The following is a 14,033-nucleotide window of genomic DNA, read 5'->3' as shown; positions in this document are numbered from 1 at the left end:
TCTGCCCCCGACACACTGGGCACAGGGCTCCAGGCCTGGCACACGAACGTCCCAGTCTCTCTGTCCCCCCGGTCTCTGCCCCTGGCCCACTGGGCACAGGGCTCCAGGCCTGGCACCCGAACGTCCCAGTCTCCCTGTCCCCCCTGGTCTCTGCCCCTGGCCCACTGGGCACAGGGCTCCAGGCCTGGCACCCGAACGTCCCAGTCTCCCTGTCCCCCCTGGTCTCTGCCCCCGGCACACTGGACACAGGGCTCCAGGCCTGGCACCCAACATCCCAGTCTCCCTTGGTGGGTTGCAGCCATATCCCATCGAGGGCTCAGGGTGATTGACGGAGCCACCCGACTCCTTCGCCTCGTGTCCACCCCGGCAAAGAGCAGAAATTCTTGTATTTCACCCCACCGCGAGTCCCCAGAGGACAGTTTCGGCGCCAGGGGCTGGAAACCGAAGCAAGACAAACCAGACTAGGAACAAGGTTCAGGCTTAGCCCAGGAAGAGGGACGAATTTCCCAGCATCATGGTGGAGTGTTTAGCTTCTCTTGGCTTGTGGCCAAAAGGGCGGCCAGGCCGGATAAATGGGGTGATATGGAGGCGGTGCCGGGAGATTGTTTTCCCTCTAGGCTTGGCCCTGGCATGACCGTGGCTGGGATCTGGTGCCCACGTGAAGGATGGTGTCAGACATGAGCCAGGACTGAAGGAGTAGAAACGCTGCCTTAGCAGGGGAGACTCCAGGGGTGCCCGTTAGCTGGAGATGGCCAAGGCCAGAAAAGCTCTGAGAAGATCCAAAGGCTGGACAGTGACGGGCAGGAGACAAGCGGTGCAGGGAACTGACCCTGGGATGAGGAACCGGGTCGGGGGAGGCTCCCTCCCGTTTCAGTCGAGCTCCGGGCAGGTCTGGGGCCTGTGTTGTGGGGTCGCAGCAGCAGAGAGCCAGGCGTCCGCCGTGGATGCCGACAGGATCCCAGTGCTGGGGCAGATGGGGTGAAGTGTAAGAGGCAGGAGGTTGGACGGGACTCGATCGTCTAATGGCTCCTCCTGCTCTTTGCTCCCAGGAATCGGCTGCTTTCCGGTGGCCTGAGACGACGTGAAAACTGTTGTCAATTCCCAGAAGAAAAAATATTCTTTTGTGTGTGGTGGTGGGAATTCACATTTGGGTGGGAAAAAATTGGGGAGGAAAAACCAATCGGGGTCCCCCCCATAGCTGAGTTTTTGGTGGGTTTTTCACTGTGGATGTTTCATTGTGTCGGGAAAGATGTGTTTGTCCGGTCGGTCCCAGCCTTGGTCTCCCTCGGCTCCCTAGGACCCTGGAGGAGCCCCCGCCAGTGTCACGGCCCTTCTCGGGGGGTAAAAGAAGCCTGGGCAGTTGGGGTGTGTCACGGAGTCCCCGGGCGATGCTCTGGAACTGCTCCCCACCAAGCCAGGCAGGACTTTGGGAAGCCTCCTCTCCCTTGGAGCAGACTTGTTCAGGGCAAGAAGCTCACACGGCTTCACCTCCTGGGTCTCTCCTTGGAGCATTCAGCATCCTCTGCCCCTCCATGCGCTTCCCACAGCGAGCCCACCCAGGCGGGGTCCTGGGGGGGCCAAAGGGTCCTGCACCCCCACTTCGCAGTCTGACGTGACTCTCAGCCATCCAGTAACACAGAGGTTTATTCGATGGCAGGAACAGGGTCTAACACAGAGCTTGAAGATACAGCGAACCGGACCCCTCAGCCAGGTCCATTCTGGGGGGCAGTGAGCCAGACCCCCACGTCTGCACTTCACTCCTCATCCCCAGCCAGCTCCAGACTAACAACCCCCTCCAGCCCCTCCTCTCTGCTCAGCTCCTTTCCCGGGACACGAGGTCTCCTGACCCCTTTGTCTCCAACACCTTCAGCTGGCACCTTTGCAGAGGGGGGGCCCAGGCCATCAGCTGCTAGGAGACAGAGTGCCAGGCATTTAGGTGCACTGGCCCTTTGCTCTGCAGCAATCACACACCCTTATTCCACCACCTAGATATTAAGAACTGCCATGGGGACACTGAGGCACCAACACAGTATTCAGAGAAAACATTAAGAACATTCCCAGTTCGTCACATCTCTCCCCCCTTCGACACCGAACTGAGCCAGGTCACTTCAGCCAGTGACCTGGGGAAGTTCGAACCCACCAAGGTTCCCATGGATGCCCCAGCATCTCTCCCATTCCTTGGTCTGAGTTACACCAGGACAATCCAGTCTCACGCCCTCCCTTAGGTCGGGTGTGCTTGATGGCACTTGCAGGCTGCAGGTGGGAAGGTTTATGCAGCTTGAACCCTTTTGCTACCCCAATACCCCTGGGGTTCAAGCTGGGACGGGGTCTTCTCCCCCTACTCTGGGCTGCGGTTCGGGCTCTCTTGGTTAAGAGCCCCCATCTTGGCCTTGGCCAGCTCTGGGCTGGGGCAGCCGCTCCCCACCTTGTGGCCCAGACACAACGCCTCTGCCGTCCCCCCTTACACTTTCCAGCTTTTACTGTCAGTCCCACCTCCTTGAGGCAGCCCAGCCCCCTCTTCACCTGGGACACCTGTTCCTCCCAGGTCTGGCTAAAGATGCACATGTTATCAGTGTCTGCCAGGGCCAAGTTCTCCATCCCCCTCAGCTTGTCTAGAATCTCCCCCGGCCTAGGCATGGGGTCGGCATCGGACACCGTGATGGCTTTAAGCTTCTGATAGCCCCCACAAAACCAGATCATCCTGTCTCCCTTGGGGATCAGCCCCATCGGTGAGGCCCATGGGCTGTAAAACGGCTGGATCCCATCTAAAGCCAGCATGTCCCTGACCTCTCTCTCCAGGTTCTGGGTTGCTTTCCCAGTGACTCTGAATGGGGAACACCTGATGGGGAGATAGGCTCCCACCTCAGGGAAGGGATCCCCCCGGGGGTCTTTCCCCTTCTCCCAATCCTCCCCTTCCAGGTCCAGGGGTCCCCTCACTCTCCTCCCATCCAGCAGCTCGAACGGGAAGAACCCTGTGGATTCCTGGGGCACCACCAGCTGCCTCCCGATTCCCCCCAGTTCTACTTCCTCTTGGGGAGCCCATTTCCGGTACAGGAATCCCTTCTCCGGCAGGACTCTGTCCCTGCAGCCTTCCCCAAGGGGTTTGCAGCGCTGTGGCCAGCAAGTTCCCTCAGCTTCTCCAAGGAGGGATCCCTCTGCAGCTCGGTCTGGGATTCAGCGGCTGGGGCAGGGAGTGGGACCTGCTCCCTCTCGCTGGCTGGGCCTGGGGTCACAGCCCCCCTGAGCCCTGTCCCTGGTAGCTCCCTCCCTGCTGTGTAATCACTTCCCAGCAGCACGTCTGGACCAGGCAAACCTGGTTGGCAGCTGACCTGCCCTGCCTGGGTGTCCCCCCACTCAGCTGGGGTCTCAGCTCCCCCCGTGCTCAGCGCTGCCCTTGCTGTCCCAGTGGGGGCAGGCAGCGAGCTCTCTGCTCTGGTCCCAGCATCAGAGCCAGCGTGAGCCCCCTCTCCGGTGTGCAGGGGGGCGGGGAGCATCTCTCCCTCCCACTCAGCCCCAGGGGGCTGGTTACAGGTAGGCAGGTATCCTGAGCCCAGCAGCCCCTCCCCCCTGCCAGCCAGGTCATTTGCATTTTCACTGACCATTTCCATCCCAGCCAATTGGTTCCCTGGATTTGAATTCAAACCCTCGGCGGTTACAGGAGCGGGGCCTGGATCCTGTCCCATGGGGAGACAGTCACCCCCCAACAGGGCCTCCGAGCCAATATCCTGGAGAACCCCAACGACCAGCCAGCCCGACCCCTCCTGGGTCTGCACAGGGATCTGGGCCATAGGCAGGGTGAGGGGCTTCACCCCAGGGACCTTCACCCAGGTCCCACAGTCCCTCAGCATCTGGGGCTGCACCACCACAGTTCTCTCTGTCCCAGGGTCTCGCCCCCGCAGGCGTGTTTCCCCACTGACCCCTGGGCAGCCCCCTATGTCTCTCTGCTCCACCATCACCAGTCCACGCTGCTGCTGCTTCTCCTGCAGCTTTTCCTCGGGCTCTTGCTTTCTCTCACGGTCCTCTCGCTCTCTCGGGCTCTGCTCCCATCCCATCCGTCTCCGATCTCCTGATGGGGAACCCAATCGTGAAGACCCTCGTCTGACTGGGGACCAGACTCCCGGGGATGCCTGGCTGATGCTCCAGCTGCTCCCAGATCCTCTTGTAGCCCCATCTGGGTCAGGAATCTGCTCCTCAGAGCGATCCTCCTCCTCCAACTGCAGGATTAACTGTGCCTGGGTGAACGTTCCCATGCGTAACCCTCTCTTTGTGCACAGGATCACAATGTCCTTCTCAAGGAGATGGTGATAGGCCATCACTTCACCGTTCCCAAGTGGCTCTGGACTCACAGGCCTGTGTGCTCTTGGCTCCCCCATGGTTTCCAGGAAGAACCCCGGGTGTGCCAGCCCTTCTCGTGATCATCACCTCTTTGCCAGGGTCGAGCTGCAGACTCCTCCGCCCCTGGGACTGCTCCTGCAATCCCCAGGGGAACCCTGCTACTGCAAAATCCTTCTCTCTCCCAGGGTCGAGCGGCAAGCTCCTCCGCCCCTGAGACTGCTCGCTGCAGTCCTCAGGGGGACCCTGTTACTCCAACAGTCCTTCTCGCTGGTCACACACTCCCAGAGGTTAACTGCCCCCTGAAACCGTCCCTCTCTGAGCCTTCAGCACGCCTGGTTCTCATTATCCCTCCTTTGTTTTACTGCTCCCCAGTCACTTACTGCAAGCAGCACCATTCACGGGGTGCAGTACGTCCCGCCACTGCCACCAGTTGTCACGGAGTCCCCGGGTGATGCTCTGGAACTGCTCCCCACCAAGCCAGGCAGGACTTTGGGGAGCCTCCTCTCCCTTGGAGCAGACTGTCTGCAGGGCAAGAAGGTCACACGTCTTCACCTCCTGGGTCTCTCCTTGGAGCATTCAGCATCCTCTGCCCCTCCGTGTGCTTCCCACAGCGAGTCCGCCCCGGCGGGGTCCTGGGGAAGCCACAGGGTCCTGCACCCCCACTTTGCAGTCAGACGTGACTCTCAGCCAGCCAATAAAATAGAGGTTTATTCAATGACAGGAACAGGGTCTAAAACAGAGCTTGTAGGTACAGTGAACCAGACCCCTCAGCTGGGTCCATTCTGGGGGGCAGTGAGCCAGACCCCCACGTCCGCCCTCACTCGTCCCCAGCCAGCTCCAGACTGACCCCTCCAGCCCCTCCTCTCTGCTCAGCTCCTTTCCCGGGACACGAGGTCACCTGATCCCTTTGTCTCCAACACCTTCAGCTGGCACCTTTGCAGAGGGGGGGCCCAGGCCATCAGTTGCTAGGAGACAGAGTGCCAAGCATTTAGGTGCACTGGCCCTTTGCTCTGCCAGATACTTAAGAACTGCCATGGGGAAACTGAGGTACCAACACAGTATTCAGAGAAAACATTAAGAACATTCCTAGCTCATCACAGGATGGGGCTGGCCGGGGTGCGGGAGAAACGTCTTGGTGTGGGAGCTTCCCGGGTTCTCGTCCGTAAGGTGTGTAACCGACATCTCAGCCGCGTTCGCCATGACCCGCAGACCAAGACCCACCAGCTGGGCATCTCTGGTGCGTCTTCAAACACTGGGCCCTTCCCTTGCCCACTGCCCCCTCTCCAGCAGTGACAGTGGCATTAACCCCCGGGCTACCTCGGGGGGGGCGGAATGGGAATTTCTTGGGCTCAGGACAGAGCGACCCTGAACAGAGCCCACGGCAGGAGGTGGAAAGAGATGGTATCAGGTCCCTGCTGGCCTGTGGCTCGGGGATTCGGATCCCATGAATTTGCCTCTGATTGGAAGTCCTGGGGTCCAGACTGGTGTCCCGGGGCCTCTGATCTGGGCTCATTCACTCCACAGGATGGACGTGGGCAGCTGATGGGTTGGCGGTGACTCTGCCATGGCTCCTGGCCACCGGGCTACGGGCACCTAACAGACTTGCAAGGGTGGAGCCGCGTGCGAAGGGGGAGGGCACCTTACCTGGGGAAACTGAGGCACGAGAAGGGCGACAGCTGGGAGGTTCAGAGGCATGGACTGAGAGATCTGTTTCCAACCCATGGAAAAATTTAATGTGGGCCTAGTGGGTTAGACTGGGGAGCAGGGGCTCAGCGCCCAGATACCTGGGTTCTCTCCCCAGCACTGGGAGGGGAGGGGGCTCTAGTGGGTCAGAGCAGGGGGGGCTGGGAGCCAGGACTCCTGGGTTCTCTCCCCGGCACTGGGAGGGGAGTGGGGGTCTAATGGTTAGAACAGGGGGTAGAGCATATTTCTGGGACCATCCAGAAGAAAGTTAATGGGGATTGAAACTTTTCAGAGTCATGGGCATCAGCGGCCCCCTGATGATGGGGAAAAGGGGGTGACAGTAACTGGATTTCTGGCCTTTTCCTCTGCAGCAGCCTGGGCCGGGGCAGGAGACGACCCCAGGCTAGATGGGCAGCAGGATTCGTTTATCCCAGGGCTGGTCGAGCAGGGGGCTGCGGGTCAGGAGTGAGGGGCATTGGCAGAGCTCTGGGGTGGGGCTAGAGGAAGCTCTGCCGGTGCCCCTCACTCCTGACCCGCAGCCCCCTGCGATTGCCCATGCTGGGGGCGGTGTGGAAGTGGAGGGTCCGGCCTCTCTCCGGTTCTCCGAGGTCCCCAGAAGCTGCAGGGAGGGGAGGATGGAACCATGAGCAGGAATGTGCCAGAGCCGGCAGGCGTCTCTACCACAGATCACTTGGCAACGGTGGTAAAAATAGCTCAGGATTCGGAGGAATCCAGCGCCCCCAAGACTGGCTTTGCTAAGCCGCGCGGCTCCAGGCACCCCAGACCTAACCTGGGGGTGGGAGGGCTGGGCACGGAGCTCGAGGGGTGCTGTGCTGCTGGGTGGAGGGCCTGGTGGGGGCACCATGCTGCGGGGTGGGGGGCTTGGGGTGGCGCCATGCTGCGGGGTATGGGACTCGGTGGGGGGGTGCTGTCCCCTGGCAGCAGGGTTAGGTGCTGGGGGGTGCTGTGCTGTGCGGTGGGGGGGCTTGTGGGGGTGCCATGCTGCAGGGTGGGGGGGCTTGTGGGGGGTGCTCTCCCCTGGCAGCAGGGCTGGGCGCTGGAGGGCACCATGCTGGGGGGCAGGGAGGGGACTGGTCACTTTTAGGGAATGAATTTGCAATATTTCCAGTCCGGGGGGGGGGCGGAAATTCATTTCCTGATGTTCTGAGGTTGCTAAAGGAAAAGATCCCTTGGCCCCACTCTAGTGGGTGAGAGCGGGGTGGGCCTGGGAGCCAGGACTCCTGGGTTATCTCCCAGCTCTCGGAGAGCAGTGGGGGCTGGTGGGTTAGAGCGGGGGGGCTGGGAGCCAGGACTCCTGAGTTCTCTCCCCAGCTCTGGGAGGGGAGTGGGGGCTGGTGGTTAGAGCAGGGGGGCTGGGAGCCAGGACTCCTGGGTTCTCTCCCCAGCTCTGGGAGGGGAGTGGGGGCTGGTGGGTCAGAGCAGGGGGGCTGGGAGCCAGGACTCCTGGGTTCTCTCCCGGCTCTCGGGGAGCAGTGGGGGCTGGTGGGTTAGAGCGGGGGGGCTGGGAGCCAGGACTCCTGAGTTCTCTCCCCAGCTCTGGGAGGGGAGTGGGGGCTGGTGGTTAGAGCAGGGGGGCTGGGAGCCAGGACTCCTGGGTTCTCTCCCCAGCTCTGGGAGGGGAGTGGGGGCTGGTGGGTCAGAGCAGGGGGGCTGGGAGCCAGGACTCCTGGGTTCTCTCCCGGCTCTGGGAGGGGAGTGGGGGCTGGTGGTTAGAGCAGGGGGGCTGGGAGCCAGGACTCCTGGGTTCTCTCCCGGCTCGCCGGGAGGGGAGTGGGGGCTGGTGGTTAGAGCGACACATCACCGCGACCCCACACTCCACGGCCCGTTGCTCCGCTGGGATTCGATCTCTCTCCCTTTTTCCCAGGGCGGGATTGGCCCCAGCAGCCCCCGGGGTCCCGCCCTCCCCCGAGCAGGCGCCTTCAGCTGCACTGGTAGTTCCCAGCAGCTGCTCTCCCTGCGCTAATGAGTAAACAGCCCCGCTGCAGCCAGGGCTGAGCGCCTGGCTGGAGCCACCCAGACACCTGAGCAATGACTGCAGCGGGGGAGTGAGGGGCACCGGCAGAGCTGGGGGGCCCAGGGGCTGCGGGTCAGGAGTGTGGGGCACCGGCAGAGCTGGGGGGCCCAGGGGCTGCGGGTCAGGAGTGTGGGGCACTGGCAGAGCTGGGGGGAGCCCAGGGCTGGGCTAGCAGGGGCTTCAGGTTGGGCCTGAGGGGCTCTGGCAGAGCTGGGGGCCCAGGTCAAGGCTAGCGGAAGCTGCGGGTCAGGAGTGAGGGGCACTGGCAGAGCTGGGGGGAGCCCAGGACTGGGCTAGCAGGGGCTGCGGGTCAGGAGTGTGGGGCACTGGCAGAGCTGGGGGGAGCCCAGGTCCAGGCTAGCGGAAGCTGCGGGTCAGGAGTGAGGGGCGCCAGCAGGGTTGCGGGGCCCAGGGCTGGGCTAGCAGAGGTTGTGGGTCGGGAGTGAGGGGCACTGGCAGAGCTGGGGGGAGCCCAGGACTGGGCTAGCAGGGGCTGCGGGTCAGGAGTGTGGGGCACTGGCAGAGCTGGGGGGAGCCCAGGTCCAGGCTAGCGGAAGCTGCGGGTCAGGAGTGAGGGGCGCCAGCAGGGTTGCGGGGCCCAGGGCTGGGCTAGCAGAGGTTGTGGGTCGGGAGTGAGGGGCACCGGCAGAGCTGGGGGGAGCCCAGGGCTGGGCTAGGAGGGGCTGCGGGTCAGGAGTGAGAGGCACCGGCAGAGCTGGGGGGAGCCCAGGACTGGGCTAGCTGGGGCTGGGGTTCAGGAGTGAGGGGCACTGGCAGGGCTGGTGGGGGGGCTGCAGGTCTGGAGTGAGGGGTGTCGGCAGAGCTGCAGGACAGATGAATGGAAGCGTTGTTGGGTGGATGGATGGACAGGGTGTCACAGATCCACGTGCTCTGGTCTATGCCCCAGCCTGTAGCCAGTCTCCCAGGAGTGACCCCTTCAGCAGACCGGGCCCCAAGGCCCCGCACAGTTGCACCAGGGAAGGCCCACGGGTCTTTGACACCAGTGCTCCCTGTCCCTCTCCGGAGTGAAGCCAGCCCCCTGTGGGAGACTTGTCCAGGCCACCTGGCTCGAGGGTCCCACTGTTCTTAGGGAAGTGGCAGTCCAAGCCCAGCCTAGTCTGGTGAGTGTCTGGCCGCGTAGCAGGGAGCCTCAAGTTCCATGTCCCCCACAGGCTTCCCCCTCTGTCCATTTCCATGGTGGGTGGCTGAAGGCGCTGTTGGATTGGGTGGATGGGTTGGTGGGTGGGTGAAGGTGTTGTTGGGTTGGTGGCTGGGTGGGTTGGTGGCTGGGTGGGTGAAGGTGCTGTTGGGTTGGTGGCTGGGTGGGTGAAGGTGTTGTTGGGTTGGTGGCTGGGTGGGTTGGTGGCTGGGTGGGTGAAGGTGTTGTTGGGTTGGTGGCTGGGTGGGTGAAGGTGCAGTTGGGTGGATGGCTTGGTGGGTGGTTGGGTGGCTGGGTGAGTGAAGGTGCTGTTGGGTTGAGTGGCTGGATGGGTGAAGGTGATGCTGTTGGGTTGGGTGGATCGGTGGATGGGTGAAGGAGTCGCTGGGTGGCTGGGTGAGGAAGGTGCGGTTGGGTTGGTTGGTGGATGGGTGAAGGTGATGCTGTTGGGTTGGGTGGCTGGGTGAAGGTGTGGCTGGGTGGTTGGGTGAGTAAGGTGCGGTTGGGTTGGGTGGATGGGTGGTGGGTGAGTGAAGGTGCTGTTGGGTTGGGTGGATGGGTTGGTGGGTGGGTGAAGGTGTTGTTGGGTTGGGTGGCTGGGTGAAGGTGTGGCTGGGTGAGTGAAGGTGCTGTTGGGTTGGTTGGTGGCTGGGTGGGTTGGTGGTTGGTTGGCTGGGTGGGTGAAGGTGCAGTTGAGTGGATGGCTTGGTGGGTGGCTGGGTGAGTGAAGGTGCTGTTGGGTTGAGTGGCTGGATGGGTGAAGGTGATGCTGTTGGGTTGGGTGGATGGGTGAAGGTGTCGCTAGGTGGCTGGGTGAGGAAGGTGCGGTTGGGTTGGTTGGTGGATGGGTGAAGGTGTCGCTAGGTGGCTGGGTGAGGAAGGTGCGGTTGGGTTGGTTGGTGGATGGGTGAAGGTGATGCTGTTGGGTTGGGTGGCTGGGTGAAGGTGTGGCTGGGTGAGTAAGGTGCAGTTGGGTTGGTTGGTGGATGGGTGAAGGTGATGCTGTTGGGTTGGGTGGATGGGTGAAGGTGTCGCTAGGTGGCTGGGTGAGGAAGGTGCGGTTGGGTTGGTTGGTGGATGGGTGAAGGTGATGCTGTTGGGTTGGGTGGATGGGTGAAGGTGTCGCTAGGTGGCTGGGTGAGGAAGGTGCGGTTGGGTTGGTTGGTGGATGGGTGAAGGTGATGCTGTTGGGTTGGGTGGCTGGGTGAAGGTGTGGCTGGGTGGCTGGGTGAGTAAGGTGCGGTTGGGTTGGTTGGTGGATGGGTGAAGGTGATGCTGTTGGCTTGGGTGGCTGGGTGAGTGAAGGTGCGGTTGGATTGGTTGGTGGATGGGTGAAGGTTCTGTTGAGTTGGTTGGTGGATGGGTGAAGGTGCTGTTGGGTGGGTGGATGGGTGGGTGAAGGTGCTGTTGGGTGGGTGGCTGGGTGAGTGAAGGTGATGCTGTTGGGTTGGGTGGCTGGATGGCTGGGTGAAGGTGTGGCTGGGTGAGTGAAGGTGCGGTTGGATTGGTTGGTGGATGGGTGAAGGTTCTGTTGAGTTGGTTGGTGGATGGGTGAAGGTGCTGTTGGGTGGGTGGATGGGTGGGTGAAGGTGCTGTTGGGTGGGTGGCTGGGTGAGTGAAGGTGATGCTGTTGGGTTGGGTGGCTGGATGGCTGGGTGAAGGTGTGGCTGGGTGGGTGAAGGTGCTGTTGGGTTGGTTGGTGGATGGGTGAAGGTGCTGTTGGGTTGGGTGGGTGAAAGTGATGCTGTTGGGTGGGTAGCTGGGTGGGTGAAGGTGATGCTGTTGGGTGGGGGGCTGGGTGGGTGAAGGTGCTGTTGGGTTGGAGGCTGGGTGGGTTTGTGGTTGGGTGGCTGGGTGGGTGAAGGTGACGCTATTGAGTGGGGGGCTGGATGGGGTGCCGCTAGGTGGGTGGATGCTCATGGGGATGCATGGACAGATGTGGGCACTAGAGGGGGCTCCCCCCAAGTCTGACACACACCCTGACACTCCTCTCCATGTGACTCCCCCAGGTGCCCCCGGAGCGGCGGGGGGCAGGCTGCTGCCCAGCTCTGACCAGGGTCCCCCCATAGTGACTGGCCCAGCTTTGTCAATGGATTGGCCATTTGGCCACGCTCTGCTCGCCGGCCACGGCTGCTAGGGGGGACCCGTCTTCGGAGGATGGAGACCCCGACACAAAGAAGGTGCTGACCGGTGAGTGAGGGAAGGGGTGTGACTGCTGAGGGAGAGCACCCCCTGCCCAGCCCCCCACCCTGCCCCCCGCAGCACGGTGCCCCCCAGCACTGCCTGCCAGGGGAGAGTGCCCCCTGCCCAGCCCTGCCCTCACTCCTTCCTCTGCAGGCTTCCCCGTCCGCCCCAGCACCAGGCCCGGCTCCCTCCCGCTGCCATGGGCGACCTGGCAAACAGCGCGCTGGATTTCTACCCCAAGAGCCAGCGGCGGGCGCTGAACCATGCGGGCGGCCTGGGCTGCACCCTGCCCGAGCTGCGGGGCCTCATGGAGCTGCGCGGGGCTGAGGCCTTGCAGAAGATCCAGGACGGCTACACCGACATCAGCGGGCTCTGCCACCGGCTCAAAACCTCCCCAACCGAAGGTATCGGCTGCTCCATCCATGGCGCGGGGGGTGGGAGGGGAGAACCCAGGAGTCCTGGCTCCCAGCCCCCCCTGCTCTAACCCACCAGCCCCCAGTCCCCTCCCAGAGCCAGGAGAGAACCCAGGAGTCCTGGCTCCCAGCCCCCCCTGCTCTAACCCATCAGCCCCCACCCCCCTCCCAGAGCTGGGAGAGAACCCAGGAGTCCTGGCTCCCAGCTCCACCCCACCAGCCCCCAGTCCCCTCCCAGAGCCAGGAGAGAACCCAGGAGTCCTGGCTCCCAGCCCCCACTGATCTAACCCATCAGCCCCCACCCCCCTCCCAGAGCCGGGAGAGAACCCAGGAGTCCTGGCTCCCAGCCCCCCCGCTCTAACCACCAGCCCCCAATCCCCTTCCAGAGCCAAGAGAGAACCCAGGAGTCCTGGCTCCCAGCCCTCCTGGTTCTAACCACCAGCCCCCACTCCCCTCCCAGAGGCAGGAGAGAATCCAGGAGTCCGGGCTCCCAGCCCCCCCCTGCTCTGACCACCAGCCCCCACTCCCCTCCCAGAGCCGGGAGAGAACCCAGGAGTCTGGGCTCCCAGCCCCCCCCGCTCTGACCACCAGCCCCCACTCCCCTTCCAGAGCCGGGAGAGAACCCAGGAGTCCTGGCTCCCAGCCCCCCTGCTCTACCCCACCAGCCCCCAGTCCCCTCCCAGAGCCGGGAGAGAACCCAGGAGTCCTGGCTCCCAGCCCCCTGTTCTAACACACCAGCCCCCAGTCCCCTCCCAGAGCTGGGGAGAGAACCCAGGAGTCCTGGCTCCCAGCCCCCACTGCTCTAACCCATCAGCCCCCACCCCCCTCCCAGAGCCGGGAGAGAACCCAGGACTCCTGGCTCCCAGCCCCGCCCTGCTCTAACCACCAGCCCCCAATCCCCTTCCAGAGCCAAGAGAGAACCCAGGAGTCCTGGCTCCCAGCCCTCCTGGTTCTAACCACCAGCCCCCACTCCCCTCCCAGAGGCAGGAGAGAATCCAGGAGTCCAGGCTCCCAGCCCCCCCTGCTCTAACCACCAGCCCCCACTCCCCTCCCAGAGCCGGGAGAGAACCCAGGAGTCCGGGCTCCCAGCCCCCCCCGCTCTAACCACCAGCCCCCACTCCCCTCCCAGAGCCATGAGAGAACCCAGGAGTCCTGGCTCCCAGCCCTGCCCTGCTCTAACCACCAGCCCCCACTCCCCTTCCAGAGCCAAGAGAGAACCCAGGCATCCAGGCTCCCAGCCCTCCTGGTTCTAACCACCAGCCCCCACTCCCCTCCCAGAGCCAGGAGAGAACCCAGGAGTCCAGGCTCCCAGCCCCCCCTGCTCTGACCACCAGCCCCCACTCCCCTCCCAGAGCCGGGAGAGAACCCAGGAGTCCGGGCTCCCAGCCCCCTCCTGCTCTGACCACCAGCCCCCACTCCCCTTCCAGAGCCGGGAGGGAACCCAGGAGTCCGGACTCCCAGCCCCTGCTCCCAGCCCGGAGCCGGGAGGGAAACCTGGGATACTGACATTGGGTCTTCTTCAAAGGGTTAAAATCTGGCCTCCCAGGTGTTTTATCTGGGGACTCCTGGCTGAGACGCGCCCCCTCGTGGGGGGGGGGAGGGCTGGGAGCCCGGACTCCTGGGTTCTCTCCTTCTAATGAGGCTTCATTAAGGTTCCACAGGTGGCTTCAGCCCCTGGAGAAGTGTGGGGGCGCGGACGGACCCGGGGGGCGGAGCGGACCGGGTTAGGCGAGGACGGAGACGGGGGGCGGGGGGAGCTAAATGGAGACGGGGACGGAGCCGCGGGGGGCACTGGCTGGGTGGGTGGAGCTGGCCGGGGGGGCGGAGACGGAGGCTGGGGGCTGTCCCGGGGGGGGGCCGAGCTGGCCCGGGGTGGGGAGTCTCCGAGCAGAGCTGCAGCGTCGGCTCCTGCGCCGGGTTCCCCTTGACTCGCCCTTCAGGCTGCGGCAGAGCCAGGGGAGCAGGGACTCCCCCCGCCCGGAGCTCAGCGACCTGCCCCAGCGCCCCCCCGTGACCCCCGCGCAGCACAGCCCCCCCGAGCCTGGTTTCGTCTGCCAGGGGAGAACGCCCCCCGCCCAGGACGCCTGGGTTCTCCGCCCGGCTCCGGGGGGCGGGGGGCTGGGAGCCAGGAGGCCGGGGTTCTCCGCCCGGCTCCGGGGGGCGGGGGGCTGGGAGCCAGGAGGCCGGGGTTCTCCGCCCGGCTCCCGGCTGGGAGCCCAGGACG

At 63.8% G+C, this 14,033-nt stretch overlaps 1 protein-coding gene across 8 annotated transcripts in view; it reads left to right on the top strand.

Moving 5' to 3' along the window:
- Positions 1-14,033, top strand: part of ATP2B3 (ATPase plasma membrane Ca2+ transporting 3) — a 79,199-nt gene that overhangs the window by 10,977 nt on the left and 54,189 nt on the right. For 7 of the 8 annotated variants that reach the window (XM_030548081.1, XM_030548083.1, XM_030548079.1 and 4 more), the window contains exons 2-3: positions 11,222-11,402; positions 11,550-11,800. In XM_030548081.1, the coding sequence (XP_030403941.1) occupies positions 11,596-11,800 (205 nt within the window). In that variant the 5' untranslated portion in view covers positions 11,222-11,402; positions 11,550-11,595. Of the gene's footprint in view, positions 1-9,103; positions 9,175-11,221; positions 11,403-11,549; positions 11,801-14,033 lie in introns of those variants that run through there. The other variant, XM_030548080.1, reaches the window with a different exon arrangement.

Source organism: Gopherus evgoodei, unplaced genomic scaffold (assembly GCF_007399415.2).
Source record: "Gopherus evgoodei ecotype Sinaloan lineage unplaced genomic scaffold, rGopEvg1_v1.p scaffold_82_arrow_ctg1, whole genome shotgun sequence".
NCBI lineage: Eukaryota > Metazoa > Chordata > Testudines > Testudinidae > Gopherus > Gopherus evgoodei.
Note: the sequence above shows the minus strand (reverse complement) of the source record. Positions and strands in the feature narration are given on the sequence as shown.